The sequence below is a fragment of the Scleropages formosus genome, chromosome 8 (assembly GCF_900964775.1).
Source record: "Scleropages formosus chromosome 8, fSclFor1.1, whole genome shotgun sequence".
Lineage (NCBI taxonomy): Eukaryota > Metazoa > Chordata > Actinopteri > Osteoglossiformes > Osteoglossidae > Scleropages > Scleropages formosus.
Window position 1 is genome coordinate 7,207,550 of NC_041813.1, and position 17,177 is coordinate 7,224,726.

Below are 17,177 nucleotides of genomic sequence, written 5' to 3' on the forward strand. Positions count from 1 at the left end.
TGGATGGATGGATGGTAATAGACATTATACCAGGCATGCAGAAAACTTACTTTGACATGGAAAAAAACACAATTTGTGGTGTCAAAAAATACATTCTGCTTCTCCCATGTGCTTCAATCCATTACAGCCAGATAGAAATGATCCAAGCTTCCTAAATTTATGCTCACATGACAGCAAATGTGCTTATTTGCCCAGATGCTGGGGTGGGTCAACTTACCCCACTCTCCCCTACTGTAGTCTCCATGTTTGGTTACAAATGACATTTATTTATTTAGCAGACACTTTTCTCCTAAGCAACTTACAATGAACTCTATGTAGTGTTATATCAGCCCCCACACCTTATTCACTGCGGTGACTTACACTGCTAGATACACTACTTACACTGGGTCACTCATCCATACATCAGTGGAACACACTCTCTCTGTCATTCACACACTAGGGGTGAAGCTGAACAGCATGTCTTTGGAGTGTGGGAGGAAACCAGAGCACCCTAAGACTTACACTGCTAGATACACTACTTACACTGGGTCACTCATCCATACATCAGTCAGTGGAACACACTCTTTCTCACACTAAAAGTTGTTTACAGAACTTGTTAAGCACGCGACAAGGCTGCCCTTGAGGGCTTGACAAAAGTTAGATTAAAAATCAGAGATTCAATTAGCATCTTCAATGTGTATTTTTCACAAGAATGCTTTCCATCACCAATTTTTCGCATGTGAATCCGAATGCATTGATTCATTGACTTCAGCTGCACTTTAAAGTTTAATTTAAACTTTTGCCGCACGTGAAGGTGAACATAAATAGGCTAATAAAATGTACTAGTCGATTCCATCGATTTGTCACCAACCTAGCAAACAGAGAAGCTGACACTGTATAAAACCCTGACTTGTTTACAGCGTAAAAGCACTTTAATAATAGCAGCGCCAGAGCTTTTTTCCACTAACAGCTCGCGCAAACACCGCCATGATGGAAACGGCACACCGCAGTGTCTCGCGCGAGTTAAAACAGAACGTCAGGGACACGGGCGGCGAGAGGGGGCGGGGCCTTCGCGCAGAGGCTGCGAATGAAGGCCGCCGCAGCCAATCGCTTGCGCGCAATCCCGACGCTCAAGCGCGCGGAATTCCCCCCGCAGTCCGGGACTTTCCGTGTTACCTCGAGTGAGGCGCGAGACTCGCGCTTGTTGCGCCACAGAGCTCGAGCGCGTCGCCGGAGGAAAGTTCTGATGGAGATCGAGCTGGAGTCCCTTGTGCGCTGGTGACATCCCCCCTGCCCTGGAGCAGCTTTCCTGGAGCCTTACAGGTACGAAGGAGTTTTTTCCGACCTTTCCCCCCCCCCTCATATATTTTTTGTATGAATCATGTTTAAGCGTTTGCTCTGCTGTATTCGGGTGTCGGGTTCCGCTGTTACCATGGCAACATCAGGACTCACTGACAGACACGCACCGATTCTGAAGGCGGTCTGTTGTTGTTGTTGTTGTAGTAAGATGTGCACCTGTGTGACTCTTGTCCAGATGTGGTGTGTCTGACTCACTGCTGCCTCCTGAAGTAAGCTGACAGGGGGAACTAGTAGCGCCTCAGAACATAATCATGGTCAAGGATGTTTAACCCTCATGGTGGTAGTAATGGCTGGTCAGTAATGACTATCAATGATTAACAATGGTAATGGTCAGTGCTGCTAAACAGTACTCTAATAATCATAGTGATGTTAGAAAAAATGGTGATCAAAGTGACTGGTCAGTAATAATCAATAATGTTCCTAATTCTCAGTAGTGGTCAGCACTGATCAGTACGGTCAGTATATGTCAGATATAGTCAATAGTGGTCAATAATGGTCCATGCTGTGTTAGGGAGTCTGATGTGAATATGTTGTCCCGGGACAGTCATCGCTGAGCAGGGAAAGTTTTATTACAGGGATCTGCGGGTTTGCTGATGTCACTGAAGGGAGTGTCTGTCTGTGTACGTCAGTAGTTTTCAGTGCATGTTTGTTGTGGATTCGGTGTATTCTTTGAGGAGATTCACTGGAGATCAGGGTCGTGAGAAGGTCTCCCCAAGGGTCAGCTGGGGATTCATGCGTGAACATAAGGGAGACCTTCTGCTGTCAGGCCAGAGGACCCCCGGTCACGGGATTAAAAGTCCCCTGGCAGCATCACAAACCTGTGGCTGTTCACCGCAGGGGCAGGATCATGGTTACGGTCAGCCGCACCAGACTAGCAGCCACGTTTGTGAATTCCCTTTGCCAGGATGGGCATGGACAGACACATAGGCCTGTGAACAAGTTGGGGATTGTTCAACAGCACAGTGAAACAATGTGTAATGAAGCACTCATCTGTCATACACTGTTTTCACCATGAACACACCCAGTGGTATTCAGAGTACACTTTGTGTTTGGTCTCCCATAGTATTGGCAGTGCTCATCATGTTCTGTCTTTCACAGTATTCACATCTCTCCTTTGAGGTAGTCTTTATTCCGTATTCTTTATTTATAACCTGCCTTGTGCACGCTGGCTGAAACGGCTTGTCCGGGTGAACCGGAGCCTAACCCGGCAACGCAGGGCGTAAGGCCGGAGGGGGAGGGGACACACCCAGGATGGGACGCCAGTCCATCGCAAGGCACCCCAAGTAGGACTCGAACCCCAGACCCACCAGAGAGCAGGACTCGGCCAAACCCGCTGCGCCACCGCATCCCCCAGACAGGTCACCATAATGTTAATCTGCTAATTGGTGTCTACACGAAGAAAGCCCTAAATTCAAAAATGAATAAATGGGGGGGGGGAACCATTAGATAAAAAGCAGGAGAGGATGACGAACGTGTTTGGCTGACGTGCTGGAGTTTTCATCGCTATCCCCTTGTTATGAAATCGATAAAAGCTTTCTAGCTCCGTTCTACGAGTTCTGGGTTAATCCATCATATGGAAGGTTTTATTCTAGCGAAGGATCCAGTCCGCACAAACATTAGGCATTACATCCATAGTGCGCAAAGAAGGAACTTTAGACAAAATCTGAGACCTATCTTCGTAGTTTGGATGTTAGTAATATCTTTCTGTTATGAGTAATGGTTAGGAAATGAAGAGAGCAGCATTTCGGTCAAGCAGTTTGATGGGAGTAAAAATGATGTAGGTGTAAATCCCCTTGGTGACGAAAGCACAGGGCAATCCGCTGTGGGTCGGCCAGGTAGCGTAACGTTTTGTCCGATTTCAACATCTACTAATCTTGTGGGGCGCAGTCAGTTTTGGGGGGTGTAGTTTGACATTTTTGTTGCATGTCTAAAAACCCCAGACAAATACACACACTGTACATGACCGCTGGTAACCACATGTAAAGTTCACTGTTTTCACGACTTAACCCTTAGCTCGCTGTTTACGGATTCCAGAGCGTATGGCGTAGGTCAGCACGCAGTTCAAGAAATGGATTTTTCCGGAGAGAAGCCCACACTAAAATTTTTCACGTTATGAGCCCGGCTCGCAGCACGTTCATCCTTATGCAAATGATGTTCACACAGGGGATTTCTCTAACTAACTTTCACACTGTGTTGCCCTGGCTTATTGTACGTTACACCTGGGGAGTGTCAGCAGGTTTACGACACCCGATCAGAGTTTTTAAAATCCCTTGTTACTATAAGCATGTATATATTTACTAGCAAATGACACATAGGAGAAACCAGAGCAAAGAAAGACTAGATAAGTTTTTTTTTTTTTTTGGGGGGGGGTTTATCTTGCAAAAAGCCATTCGTTCTGCATGGTTCTCTTCATTCTTTGTTCATCAGTTCAGTAACCAGAGCGGCGCTGCCTGCCGGGAATAGGGATGACATCATCGCTGTTGAGAAAGGAGGACTTTGTGGCTGTGAAAGTGAAGGTCGGCCTGTACAGAACCTCGCCGCATTCCTCGCTTTCTCACTCCTTATTGTATGATCACAGCGAAGAGTAAAAACACTTGTAAGTATTACACAGGTAACGGAGAGAAAAAAAGGAAGAAACGTAGTGCTCGAGTCCAGGAGAGGATGGATCTTCTGCAGGAATGCGGATGTCTCTGCTGGGCTCCAAGCAGGACAGTTCGGCTGTTGTGACAATGCACGTTGTCGCTCGTAGATGGTTTAACTGGTATAATTCCCATTTATAGAGGCTTTTCTTTTTTACTTAGTGCAGTTTATCTGACTTATGCTAAGAATAGATGATGATGCAGTTGGGTTTTTTTCCATCAGGAATGTTTTGTGTTTTAAACCAGAAGTTGTCTCATGAAACGACTAAGCTTCGCGCCGCACTGGAGGCGGAGCGCGTTTGCCGGTTCGATTGCGATGCAGCAATAAAGTGTGAGTGTCCGGATGTGACGCGCTCGAGTCTGCATTCCAAAAGAATGCACTTTGCCTGCCATCGTGGTCTGCAACCGGGGCTCTGCGTTCGCTCGAGCCGTAACGGGACAGAACATCACTGGGCGCTTTTTTAGCGAATGCCCACCGTCGCTCGTCCAAAACAAAGTTGCGTTCACATTCAAACGGTTCCGATAAAGCCGAGGTACACAAAGACACGGCGATTCCTCTGTCTTCCGAACCCACTGCTGGAGCAGGAAGGGATTGAGTACAGATCCGTTGTGATATCGAAACGGCGGTATCTCAGTTTACCTCCACTATGTGACTTGGAGGAGCCAGTGAAAAATACACATGTTGCCCAACTGACAGGCAACTACGGAATTGCACAAGTTGAGTAAAACCAGAGAAGCTGCTTGAACCCAAATACTGGTCTAAAAAAAGCAGCATCAGATGCCATGTTCCTGCTCCGTACATTTCCTGCAGCTTATTTTTACCCGATTCTGGTGAAGTCAGGATTTTAATTAATAATTAATATAAATATCCAAGGGGGGCGCGGTGGCGCAGTGGGTTGGACCGGGTCTTGCCCTCTGGTAGGTCTAGGGTTCGAGTCCCGCTTGGGGTGCCTTGCGACTGACTGGCATCCCGTCCTGGGTGTGTCCCCTCCCCCTCCAGCCCTTCGCCCTGTGTTGCCGGGTTAGGCTCCGGCTCCCCGCGAACCCGTATGGGACAAGCGGTTTCAGATGATGTGTGTGTGATGTATAAATATGCAGCTATTGGTATCACTTTCACGATGAAAAAATATTTAGGTAGCACCAACTGTTACGTGAAAAAAAATAATTGAGCAGGTTTTACCCTGTGTCTTAGAGTGCCATGTGAGACAGCGATCATGTTAAATCAGTGTGAATTTCCTCGGAAGCCTCTCTGTGCGCTCAGTTCGCAGGTAAGCCGAATTACCGAGCCGGGGGTGTCCAGGCTGTCGGCTGGGTTATTCCACACCCTTTAGAGAACTGGAGTGTGTGTGTGACAGATGACTGGATTTCATAGCTGACACACAGTGTACATTCCAGTTGAAAAAGCATTATGCAATTACTGGGAAATGACAGTCCAGCAGTAATGGCTTTTCTGTATTATTGGCTCTTCAGTTTGAACCCTGGGCAAGGGGCTCAGACCCCCCGTGGGACCACCAAAACCAAGAAGTCACGTGATTTTCACTTGTTCAGCGCTGTGAATGAGTTCGGTACTGCGAGGTTCTCTGCAATGACCCTGGAGTGATTTCCCCCCCCCGAAGGCAGCACTCTTGTCAGGTGAAGGCCCGGGGGGGTGGGGGTCCACTTCTGGGTGTCTCTGCAACTTGTATGTATGTGTGTGTGTGTGTGTGTGTGTGTGTGAGCCTAAGGGAGAAAACTGCAGAGGCATGCTGGTATTTTTGGGGCTTTCCTCTCTGGCTTTTTTGTCTTGTGTGTTTCCTGGAAACAAGTGACACAGAGAAGAGAGAGAGAGAGAGAGAGAGAGAAGAGAGCGAAAGAAGCGTTGAGCATAGCCACGCGGTACTCGGTGGAAGCAGAAACCATCTCTTCAAACGGAAACTAAAAGCCTGTCTTACCTTGAATCAGTAGCCTTTCATTTGATTTTTTTTTTTTTTTTTTTTCCCTTCTCCATGCCATGCTGAGAAGAGGTGGAAGTAAAGAGAGGCGCACGTCACTTCGATTAAGCAAATAGCTCTTAAAATCTCGGTCGACGGAACGCAGAGACGTTTTTCTGCGGTCCGGCAGCGCGTTGCGTATGCGGCTCGTGGGTTTTACTGTGTGCACAGCGAGCTCTACTTTCTGATTATACCACATCTGTCGGTGCTCGCCGTGCTCTCTTGAGCACATTTCCCCAGCGACTGAAGGAGCCCTGGTTGAGGAGCTTCCTCTGGTCATCTTCATGAGAGGAGACGGTCACAGCGGGGATACGGTCCGAGAAGTAGCTCCTGGCCGCGTGTGTTCTAACGCGAATGTTCTAACGCTCTGTCCTCCCTTTTCTCTCAGCATGGAAGATACTACAATCAGCATGATCGAAAATGAGGTAAGACCTTCATCCTCTGTTATAATTACTCGTAGCTGCTGTGCTTCGAAGATCCTACTTAAATTGCGCGTGAAGACGTGGAATTTTATAACTGGTTATTGCAACAATAATTTGCACTGTGTTTTTAAGGGCGCTAAAGTGGGATACGTTCTTGTTCGAAGTGCGGCCTTTGAATGATGGTGTTCAGTCCGTGCCTCTCATCAGACCACAGTAGATGATCATTGTGTCAGTAGTCTACTGGTTATCTTGGGAACAAAGAATCATTCCTTATACCGCGGTACCCCTGAGCAAGGTACTTACCCTGAAATGCTCCAGTAAGAAAATTGCCCAACTGTACGATTGGGTAAATAAGTAGTTTAGTGTACAAACCTCACATTGTAAGTTACTTTGGAGAAAAGTGTCAGCTAAATGGGGAAAAATACTTGTAATAACAGAGCGCACACACAGTCTGAAACCGCTTATCCCAAGCGGGGTCGCAACAAACCGGAGCCTAACCCGGCAACACAGGACGTAAGGCCGGAGGGGGAGGGGACGCACCCAGGACGGGATGCCAGTCCATTGCAAGGCAACCCAAGCGGTACTCGAACCTCAGACCCACCGAAGAGCAGGCACAGGCCAAACCTACTGCACCACCGTGCCCCCTCACCAGAGGATGCGTCCATTCTCTAACCGTGTGATCTGCTTCCTCCCCAGCAGTTCATGATGGACTTTTCGTACCCGCTCATGCACCCTGTGAAGAGCGAGCCGTACCTAGCAGAGACAGGTAAACACTCCGTCCCTCAGGTGTGGGAGTGACATTATTAACTGGTACGTCAGTGACCGAGTAAGACACCGGCAAGGGAGATTTTACTGTGATCATCACTGCTTTTCCCCACCATAGCACATGGACCTTACCTGCAGATCATCGAGGAGCCCAAACAGGTGCGGTACTCTTTATTTTGCCGCAAGGTTTTGGTCTTGCGGATGGACTTGAAATAAAAGTGCCAGGGTTACTTGGTTATACTTTGCACAGTTAGGGCATTCCTTGAGTAATGGGAACTACACTTTTAATACCTGAAAGGAAATTGGGGAACACGTGTGTATATATAAACTTAATATTGGTGCAGCAAAGCAGGTTTCTACTAAAAGCATGTAAACTGGGTAAATCACAGTCTGTTAAGGCAGGGAGCCCCATCTTTACTGTGCATTTGTCTCAACAGGAGAATCCTGATGGAAAGTTACTGGCTCCCACTTTGAGGGATTGTCCTGTAAATAATTGTTCTTTCTCTATTTTTTCTGCAGAGGGGCTTTCGATTTCGCTATGAGTGCGAGGGCCCTTCCCATGGGGGCCTGCCAGGGGCCTCCAGTGAAAAAAACAAGAAGACCTATCCAACAGTGAAGGTGAGCTTGCTAGTGCTGCGGCAGCATGGTAAACACGCCTGCATTGTAGCTGCACTGGTGTCGGACAGAGATGCTATGAAAGAGGTGCTGGTGTCACGGAACTGTGAACGCAGAAACCTTGAGCACCAGGGGGTCCTCGTCCTCCGGTGTATGCATTTAACCACCAGAGCCAGCAGAACCACTCTGGGAGGACTGTGATGACACTATGGGTCTGGGGACAAAATCTGACTGCTGCTTCCCCTTCTCCAGGTGTGCAATTATGTGGGCTACGCCAGAGTCGAGGTGCAGCTGGTGACACACACGGATCCCCCGCGCATCCATGCACACAGCTTAGTGAGCAAGCAGTGCAACGAAAATGGCACGTGCAGTATGGATGTGGGCCCCACGGACCTCACAGCACAGTGAGTATGAGCCCGCGAGTCACTTCTCCATTTTTTCGAGCTATATTGGAGTGGGATTAAAAACCATATATGGGGCGGCACGGTGGCACAGCGAGTAGTGCTGCTGTCTCACAGCGCCTGGGTGGTGCGAGAGGATGTGGGTTCGATCCTTGCTCAGTCTGTGTGGAGTTTGCATGTTCACCCTATGCCTGTGTAGGTTTCCCCTGGGTGCTCTGGTTTCCTCCCACACTCCAAAGACATGCTGTTCAGGTTCCCCCATAGTGTGTGAGTGCCACAGAGAGAGTGTGTTCCACTGATGTATGGATGAGTGACCCAGTGTAAGTAGTGTATCTAGCAGTGTAAGTCACCTTGGTGAATAAGGTGTGTGGGCTCATAACACTACATAGAGTTCATTGGAAGTCACTTTGGAGAAAAGTGTCTGCTAAGTGAATAAATGTATAGCACTGCAGCGGGAGTATAAAAGTCCTCATTAAAATAAACGCTCTTGTGCGTCTGCATTTTTACCTTTTTCCAATACACTTTTTTTAACGGGAGAAGCGTAATAAGAAGTTACAATTTTTCTCTCCAGATTACACAACCCAGGCTCTATAAAAGCAGAGATACATGGGTTATGTGTACCATTATTAAAATGATAAGCAACACTCAATTAGGCAGACTGAAAATACCCTCTGCCTGTCTCCCTCGCTCTGCTCTCCTCTGGGATTTGCTTTTGGATAAAAACTCCTACAAGGGGAACTCCAGGCCTGTCAGAAGTTGAGTATAAATATTTATACATCTGTGAGCGTGTATACAAGTGCGCCGACGCTGACGTGGTCACAGACGTGCGTTCAGCAGATGGGGCAATAACTATTTGTGATACTGAAGTACAAGCTCAGTTCCCGGATCACTCCATCTGGATTACTCTGTCTTTCTCTGCTGCTCTTCCTATGAAGGTTCAACAACCTGGGCATTCTCCACATCACCAAGAAAGGGGTGGTCGAGGTCCTCACCAAGAGGCTGAAGGATGAGAAGAGGAGGCTGAAGGGGCCAAACTACCACTTCCCTGGTAAGGCCACAGCACATGACCCTGGTCATCAGAGGCAGGATCTTTTGTTACAGGATCCTGGCAGATCGTGTGTGTGTGTGTGTGTGTGCAGGTCTGCTCAGCTCTGCCCAATGTGCACCAGCCACTAGTGTGTCTTAGGCTGAATGCGGGGAGGGACTTGGAGCAAGCAGGCAGGGGAATCCCTGCATTACTGTGCCAAGTGTGCAAGGGATGGACGCAGTGCTCACATAGGGCTCTCTCTCTGTTTCTCACACGCGCACACACACCCAAAGGCCTTACAAGGAGATATAGGACTGGGCTTGAAAAACATACCCAGCACATTTAAAATACAGCCTTTCAGTTTGCATTTTTATTAGCATTGTTTTACGTGTGGGGGTGCGGTGGCGCAGTGGGTTGGACCATAGTCCTGCTGTCCGGTGGGTCTGGGGTTCGAGTCCCGCTTGGGGTACCTTGCGATGGACTGGCGTCCCGTCCTGGGTGTGTCCCCTCCCCCTCCGGCCTTACGCCCTGTGTTGCCGGGTAGGCTCCGGTTCCCCGTGACCCCATATGGGACAAGCGGCTCTGAAGATGTGTGTGTGTGTGTGTTTTACGTGTAAAACGCGTGCAGTGAGTCGTCGGCACCGTGGGAACAGAGCAGAAGGGTTGACGCGCTGTCTGCGCTGCGCTCTTGCCTCACAGATGCAGAGGAACAGGCCATAGCGAAGGAGGCCAAGGCGCTGGGCAAGGACATGGACTTGAACGTGGTGAGGCTGAAGTTCACGGCCTACCTGCAAGACAGCGACGGCAGGTTCACCAGAGCTCTGAAGCCAGTCATCTCCAAGCCCATCTACGACAGCAGTAAGTCCTCCTGAGAGAGTAAACGGAAGCTTTACAGTACTGTACAAGTGGTTTTACAGCAGTGTATAATTTCATCACAATCCTGTACAAATGACATTATAGTGTATTTACATTTATTTAGCAGACGCTTTTCTCCAAATTGACTTAAAATGAATACTATATAGCGTTACTAGTTCACACACCTTATTCACCAAGGTGACTTACACTGCTAGATACACTACTTACACTGGGTCACTTATCCATACATCAGTGGAACACACTCTCTGTCACTCACACACTAAGCATAAACCTGATCAGCATGTCATTGGAGTGTGGGAGGAAACCAGAGCACCCGGAGGAAACCCAAACAGACACGGGGAGAACGTGCAAACTCCACACACACACTGAGCGGGGATCGAAGCCACGTTCTCTCGCACCACCCAGGCGCTGTGAGACAGTAGCACTACTTACTGTGCCACCATGCCACCCAGTACAGGTCAAATAACTGTACAAGCAATGTTACTGTGCTGCATTGGATAAATTTCAGTATTGTATGAATAGTACTGCACCAGTGTATGCAAAACACAGTACAGTAAGGTAAGAATAGCATCACAGTGTTGTACAAGTAGCATTACAGTACTATATGAATAGCATCACAGTGGATCAGCAGGTAGCACTGGTGCCCAACAGCACCTGGAGTGTGCATTTGAAAGTGCATTAGAATCCAGAGTTTCCATTTCATCCCACATTCCACGCACACGTTTCGGGTAAATTAGGGAATGTCAGACTGGCTGTAGAATGTGTGTGTGTGTCAGCGAGTTTTGAACTTTGCTCTCACTTATAAATGGGGAAATTGACTGCATGGATTTTACTGCAGTGTATCTAGGATTGAAAGAAAAGCATCTGCAAAATGAATAAATGTAAATGCATATGGTATGAATGACATTACAGTACTGTGTGAATATCAGTCAGCAGGTGTTTCAGATTTTTCTTTTATTTTTTCACCTTTTCTGTCACCAGCTTAAAGTTTATAAAGAGCTGATTTACATTTATGCATATTTGACAAAGGTTAGCCGTCCCTTGGTGTCTCAGTGCCTGAATGGCTAGACAGTGAAGCTCACCGTGTCCTTTGCAGAGTCCCCAAATGCCTCCAATTTGAAGATCTCGCGAATGGACAAGACTTGTGGCTCTGTGCTGGGAGGAGATGAGATCTTCCTGCTGTGCGACAAGGTGCAGAAAGGTGAGGTGTTGTTTTTCTTGTGGTCGGTCACTGTCAAGTACTTCCTGGATGGCGCCCTCAGCCAGCGAAGATTTTCTCCGCCTTGTTCCGCGTTATTAGAAAAACACTTTGGCACCTCGGTAGCGCAGACTGCCGCAGTTCTCGAACGTCACCTTTGGACGGCTTCACCTGCTCTCGTACGTGAGCTGACGTAACACTCTTTTCCAGATGACATTGAGATTCGCTTCTTTGAGGATGGTAAGGACGGAGGCTGGGAAGACTTCGGCGATTTCTCCCCCACCGATGTACACAAACAGGTGAGCAGTGTGTGTGTGTGTGTGTGTGTGTGTGTGTGTGTGTGTGTGCGCGCATGTGGGGGCAGCATCCCGTACCGCCAAATGTGTGTTCATCCAGGTGACATCTCTGTCCATTGTGTCCTTGCAGTACGCCATCGTGTTTAAGACCCCCAAGTACCACACGATAGACATCGAGCGGCCCGTCACCGTGTTCCTGCAGCTGAAGAGGAAGAAAGGGGACGACTGCAGTGAGCCAAAGCAGTTCACATATGTTCCATATGTTCAAGGTGAGATCAAGTGCACACACACACACACACACACACACACCAGCGCAGTGTGTTTGTCAGCTGCAAAGCCCACAGTGATTGCAGCCAGGTGGTTTTAGAGGTCTTGCACATGTGCTGAAGAGGTGTGCTGTTCCCCTGTGCTTAACGCTCCATCTCCTGCTGGGTCTATCAGATAAGGAGGAAGTCCAGCGTAAGAAACAGAAGCCTCTGCCTCACTCTTTTGACCCCTGGAACGGGCCACCTGGGGGCGCTGCCGGGACTGGCAGAGGACCAGGGAACTTTGGAGGATCCGGTGGAGCGAACGGTACGTCAGCATCGCTGTATTTGATGATGATAATTCTGATGTGAACGCCAAGTTACAGAAGGTGTTTAGGGTTGTTAGTGATGGTGTTGCTCACAAGATTACCTGGAATTGATGCCTTCATGCAGGAGGCTTTCAGTTCAACCACCTGGAGGGAGGGACCCTCTTTGGCTCCATGGTGGGGTTTTCGGGAAGTGGCCTTCACATATCAGGCCCCGCGCAGCCTCAAGAGGTCCCCGCTAACCAGCAGCAGGTCCACGGGTCGCAGCCAGTGGCGTCGGCCCTCCAGCAACAACAGTTGCTCCACATCGGTGAGTCACTGAAAGTAACATTGTTGGGGGTAGGGTGGGACAGCCTAGGATGGTACAGGGGGGTCCTGCTGCAGTGTCTCTCAACAAATGCAACAACGGGAGGTAAATAGGCTCAGGGAGGACTCAGAGTGTGTGTGTGTGTGTGTGTGTGTGTGTGTGTGTGGTGTGGCATTGTCTCAGTAACCTCCTACAGTGAATGTAAGACCCTGTGGCTGCTGAGTGACCCACTCTGCTCCATGTCCCCCTGCCCCTCCCAGCCTCGGCGCTGCAGAACCGTGCCTCCCAAGCCACCAGGCAGACCGCCAGGGCACTGCTGAACTACTGCAGCACAGGGGATGTGCGCCTCCTGTTAGCCGTGCAGAGACAACTGTATTCCATCCAGGATGAGAACGGAGACACGTAAGTCCCTCTGGACCACAGCTGCGTATCAGACGCTGTGATGGATCCTTCATAATATGCAGTAACAACATTTACCCTGCTTTAAGGTAAAACAACTTTTTGGGGATCCTTCTTTGTATCAGGGACAGCTGGTAGAATAATGGTTAACTCTACTACCTCTGCTGGACCCACAGATCATAGGTTCGATTTCCACCTCCAGCTGTAGTACCCTCGAGCAAGGTACTACCCTAAAATTGCCCCAGTAAAGTTACCCGGCTGTATAAATGGGTAAATAATTGTAAGTCGTTTTGGAGGAAAGTGTCAGCTAAATGAATAAATGTACCAGTGATGGAACAGGCATTTTTAAGGACGCAGCTCGAGAAAATCTTATTTGCTCTGCTTCTGTTTCCACGCTCCTTTCTGTCCAGCATGAGGCTTTTCTAAGCACGCTCTGACTCACCTGTGTATATGGCTCACCTCTGTTGTATCCAGGCCGCTGCATCTGGCCATAATCCACCAGCAACCTGCAGTGGTGCAGCAGCTCGTCCACATGATCATCAGTATCTCTCAGCAGAACATCCTGAACATACGTAATCACCTCAGCCAGGTAGCATTGCAACCTGTATCACCTCTCCTGCCATGGATACAAAGACAGTCACTGCTGTGACATTATGATGATGTTAAACAAAGAAAATGTGGTGATTGGTGTGTTTTTCTCTGCCCAGACTCCACTGCACCTGGCAGTAATAACAAAACAGCATGGTGTGCTGGACTTCCTGCTGAAAGCAGGGGCTGACCCCACTTTGCTGGATCGAGACGGCAAATCAGTCCTACATCTGGCAGCAGACGTTGGGGATGAGGTCCTCCTGCAAATTCTCCTGACACACCTAGGAGAGCACAATGCCCATCTCGTCAACATGGTTGACTACAACGGTATGTAAACTAACTCTGGTGTGTGCAGTGTCTTCTACCAGCAGCCTCTGAACTGCTGTTAAACGTCATCGAAATGTCTTTAGTAAATGTTAAATGTTAATGTTAATTAAAATAGCAGCAGATGGTGCAGTGGTTACTTAGGTTTGAGATCCATCTCTTGTTGTTGAACCCTTGAGCAAGGTACCTACCCTCAGTTGCGCCAGTAAAAATTAGCCAGCTGTACAAATGGGTAAATTGCTGTAAGTTGCTTAATATCGTGAGTTCCTCTGAGAAAAAGGTCAGCTAAATGATTAAGTGTAAGATGAACAAAAAATGGTCCGCCAACACAAACGCATGTGCCAAGAAATGAGAAAATGTCTTTAGGTTTGCGCTGGACCATCAGATGAATGAGTAAAAACTTGCATAGCCAAGAGGCTGTCAGCAAAAACGTTTCTGGGGTTACTTCTGATTTCTGTCTGGCCTCCTTCAGGTATGTACCCCATCCACCTGGCAGTGAGGAGGGGTGGCGAGCGGTGCTTGCGAGTGCTTGTGGAAGGTGGAGCCCAGGTCGATGCCCAGGAGAGGAAGGGTGGCAGCACCGCCTTGCACCTCGCTGTCAAGGAGAACCTGTTCAAATTGGCCTGCATGCTGATCACTGAGGTACCTGTCCCAGAGCTTCCCGGCTCTTGGTCCACACCAGTGACCAACTGTGTGGAGAAGTGCTAGGTCAGCTCCCGTGTCCCACTGCGCCCTCGTCTCAGCCTGGTTTTTCCCCCTTCTTCTCCCTCCTCTGCCTCCAGCTCAAGGCAGATGTGAACGCTCGCACGTTCGGAGGAAACACGCCGCTTCATCTGGCAGCCAGCCTGGGCTCGCCCACACTCTGCTCCATGCTCATTGCTGCAGGTGGGGTGTTGATCGACAAAGCGAAAACCAGCTCTGCGACTCTGGGCATTTTCTTTTCAAAGTCCTGCGAAAATGTTTCAGGGCAAGAACAATAAGAAGTGATGTAAATGTTAATCTGAAAAACGAACATCCTCTACAGCTGCTTTGCTGAGTTTGCTGTGTAGGTTCACCTCACTCTTGAGGCTCTGAAGTTCGGCAGTCTCGGTTCGTAGGGCTGTGGAGCTCACTGACACCTGCCACCTCTCCTCTTCCGCAGGTGCCAGGAAGAACCTGGAGAACGACGAGCCCCTCTTTTTCAGCTCTTCTTCCTCGGATGAAGAGGATGAGGAGGATGAGGAGAATAAGGCTCAAGCTGAGGAAGACAAAGAGAGGGATGAACAGGCGCCGGTGGCGTTGCAGTCCAACAGAACGTCGAAGAACCCCCGCAAGAGAGCGGCTATGGGTCATACTCCCTTCGACCTGGCTAGGTGCCAAAAGGTGAGCCGTTGGAGAAAACTCAAATACTGAGGATCTGGACAATGGGGAAAAAAGGCTCAAAGGTGGGACAGCCTCTTCCGTCCGCACTTCCTTGTTCCGACATTGTTTGGCCTGTAGAGTCACCTGCGCAGCTTTCCCTCTGTTCGCTCTACTCCGTTGGGCTTCACGTGCTCTGTCTTGCCCCTCCTCGGCAGGTGAGAGCTATACTGGACAGCAGGCAGAGTCCCCGGCCCATCAGGGAGACAGCGAGGCCCGCTGAGAAGCAGGAGGCAGGTGAGAGTCCACTGCAGTTTTTAACGTAGTCCTTTCAGATGAGCCTAACACCGCACTGGTCTGTATTACTGGGACCTACGTACCTACAAGGCAGCAGGCTGTGTAATGGATAGAGCTGCTGCCTTTGGACCTAAAGGTTGCAGGTTGGATTCCAACATCCAGCTGCAGTACCCTTGAGCGAGGTACTTAGCCTGAATTGCTTCAGTAAAGTGTATAAATGGGTAAATAATTGTAAGTATCTTGACATTGTAAGTTTTTTTGGAGAAAAGTGTCGGCTAAATGAATGTAAATTATTCATACAAACTCGTCCCCGATGCGTGCCCTTAGCAGCGTCACCCCAGGCCTCACCCCTCTTTCTTCCATGCAGCCAAGCCCCAGATGGATAATGAGACACTCAGCAAGCTTTGTGGGATCCTCAGCCAGGGCAACGTGCCCTTGAGACAGCTGGCCGAGAAGCTGGGCATGCTGACACTAGCTGACCTGTACCAGGAGTGCCCCTCGCCCTGCCAAAACCTGCTGGAGAACTACCAGGTGGGCCTTCATTATGCCCCTCCGTCATACTGTACCTTAACCGCTGGATTAGAGAATCTGTCAGATGAACTCATTGGTAAATGCAAATAAATTGGACTATTAAAATGGTTATAGATGGTCAGCGAATATGTTCAGTGTGTGGCTCTCTGTGCGTACGTGTGTGTATGTGTGTACACGTGTCCTGATAGCCTGTGCTCCTACAGCTGGCTGGTGGTCACCTGGAAGGGCTGGTGGAGGCCCTGCGCTCACTGGGTCTCACTGAAGGGGTGAGGCTGCTGAGGCAGACGGAGACTAGAGACAAATCCCAGAGCACAGGTACAGTGGGTCCTGCACTGCCTTTCTCTGTAGTGCTTGTGTGTGTGTGTGTGTGTGTGTGTGTGTGTGCACGCGTTGTACAACAGCACAATGACACTAAAACATCGGTGACAACTAGCAGGGGAAAGATGACCCTTTCATTGTTTGTTGAGTACCTGCTCATACGCTAGGCTTCATCTGTCCATCATGATGAGGTCTCAACCGTTGCTTCCACATCTGTGTGTCAGATACGACAGTGGACAGTGGCTTCGGCAGCCAGACGGGGGACTTGGAGGGGGAGGTGCAACAGGTGGTGGCCAACCCCTGACGCTGACCCCAGCAGGGGCACCAGCTCATCACCTGCACGTCTGAGGACCAAGCCGCCCCCCTGGCCTGGTGTGGGGAAAGAGACTTCTTGGTTTGTAAGCACAATCCCACCAGGGGTGTGTGGTCAGAACTTCGCATCGGCATGACGGCGGTGCAGCTAAGGGATAACATGAGGGCAGCTAAACTTGTACCTGCCGCATCGGCCCTCCGCGAGGAGGCAGACGGAGCTCCTGCGTGCGTGGACATCAACAGCTGCCTCCGTCTCGCGGCCGGGAAGAGCTTCCTGCTGCGTTACCCTGTCAGGCTAAAAGAAGGCAACTTGACCAACTTCTGCGTGGCTCAGTTCAAAGACTGATAGTCTTGAAGATGCACTCGGCTTTTAGCGGTCGCTATCAATACTGTGTATTTGTTACATTTCAGTCCATCAGTACCTGTACAGTGTCCTTACCTGCGTTATCTTGGTGTGTCTGTTGTAGTGTGTGGACATGGAATTTTCACTGTGGTGAGCAGTATAGCTATAATAAAATCCTCCATTAATATATATGGTTTTTGTCCTTTTCTACATATAATTCTCCAGAAAATAATAGTTTATGGTCCAGAAATACAAAGTTATTTAGATACTCTGGGGGAACAATACCTACCTATTTAAATTTT

The 17,177-nt window shown here is 49.1% G+C and overlaps 1 protein-coding gene across 3 annotated transcripts; it reads left to right on the plus strand.

The window, feature by feature from the left end:
* The first annotated feature begins 1,064 nt into the window (after positions 1 to 1,064).
* nfkb2 (nuclear factor of kappa light polypeptide gene enhancer in B-cells 2 (p49/p100)) lies at positions 1,065 to 17,087 on the plus strand. Of its 3 annotated transcripts, none has more exons than XM_018725098.2 (23): positions 1,065 to 1,302; positions 6,336 to 6,372; positions 7,069 to 7,135; positions 7,253 to 7,293; positions 7,654 to 7,752; positions 8,002 to 8,153; positions 9,086 to 9,198; positions 9,877 to 10,035; positions 11,150 to 11,254; positions 11,462 to 11,550; positions 11,678 to 11,816; positions 11,989 to 12,120; positions 12,246 to 12,428; positions 12,686 to 12,827; positions 13,299 to 13,413; positions 13,532 to 13,739; positions 14,209 to 14,378; positions 14,519 to 14,621; positions 14,878 to 15,098; positions 15,293 to 15,371; positions 15,739 to 15,902; positions 16,106 to 16,217; positions 16,445 to 17,087. In XM_018725098.2, exons 2-23 carry the CDS (start codon positions 6,337 to 6,339, stop codon positions 16,522 to 16,524), a joined length of 2,709 nt encoding a protein of 902 aa, XP_018580614.1. In that variant the 5' UTR covers positions 1,065 to 1,302; position 6,336; the 3' UTR covers positions 16,525 to 17,087. The 3 variants fall into 3 exon arrangements, with proteins under 3 accessions (XP_018580614.1, XP_018580612.1, XP_018580613.1); XM_018725096.2 differs by having other exon boundaries at positions 1,066 to 1,302; positions 7,066 to 7,135; XM_018725097.2 differs by lacking the exon at positions 1,065 to 1,302 and adding an exon at positions 2,818 to 3,934 and having other exon boundaries at positions 7,066 to 7,135.
* The last annotated feature ends 90 nt before the right edge of the window (positions 17,088 to 17,177 follow it).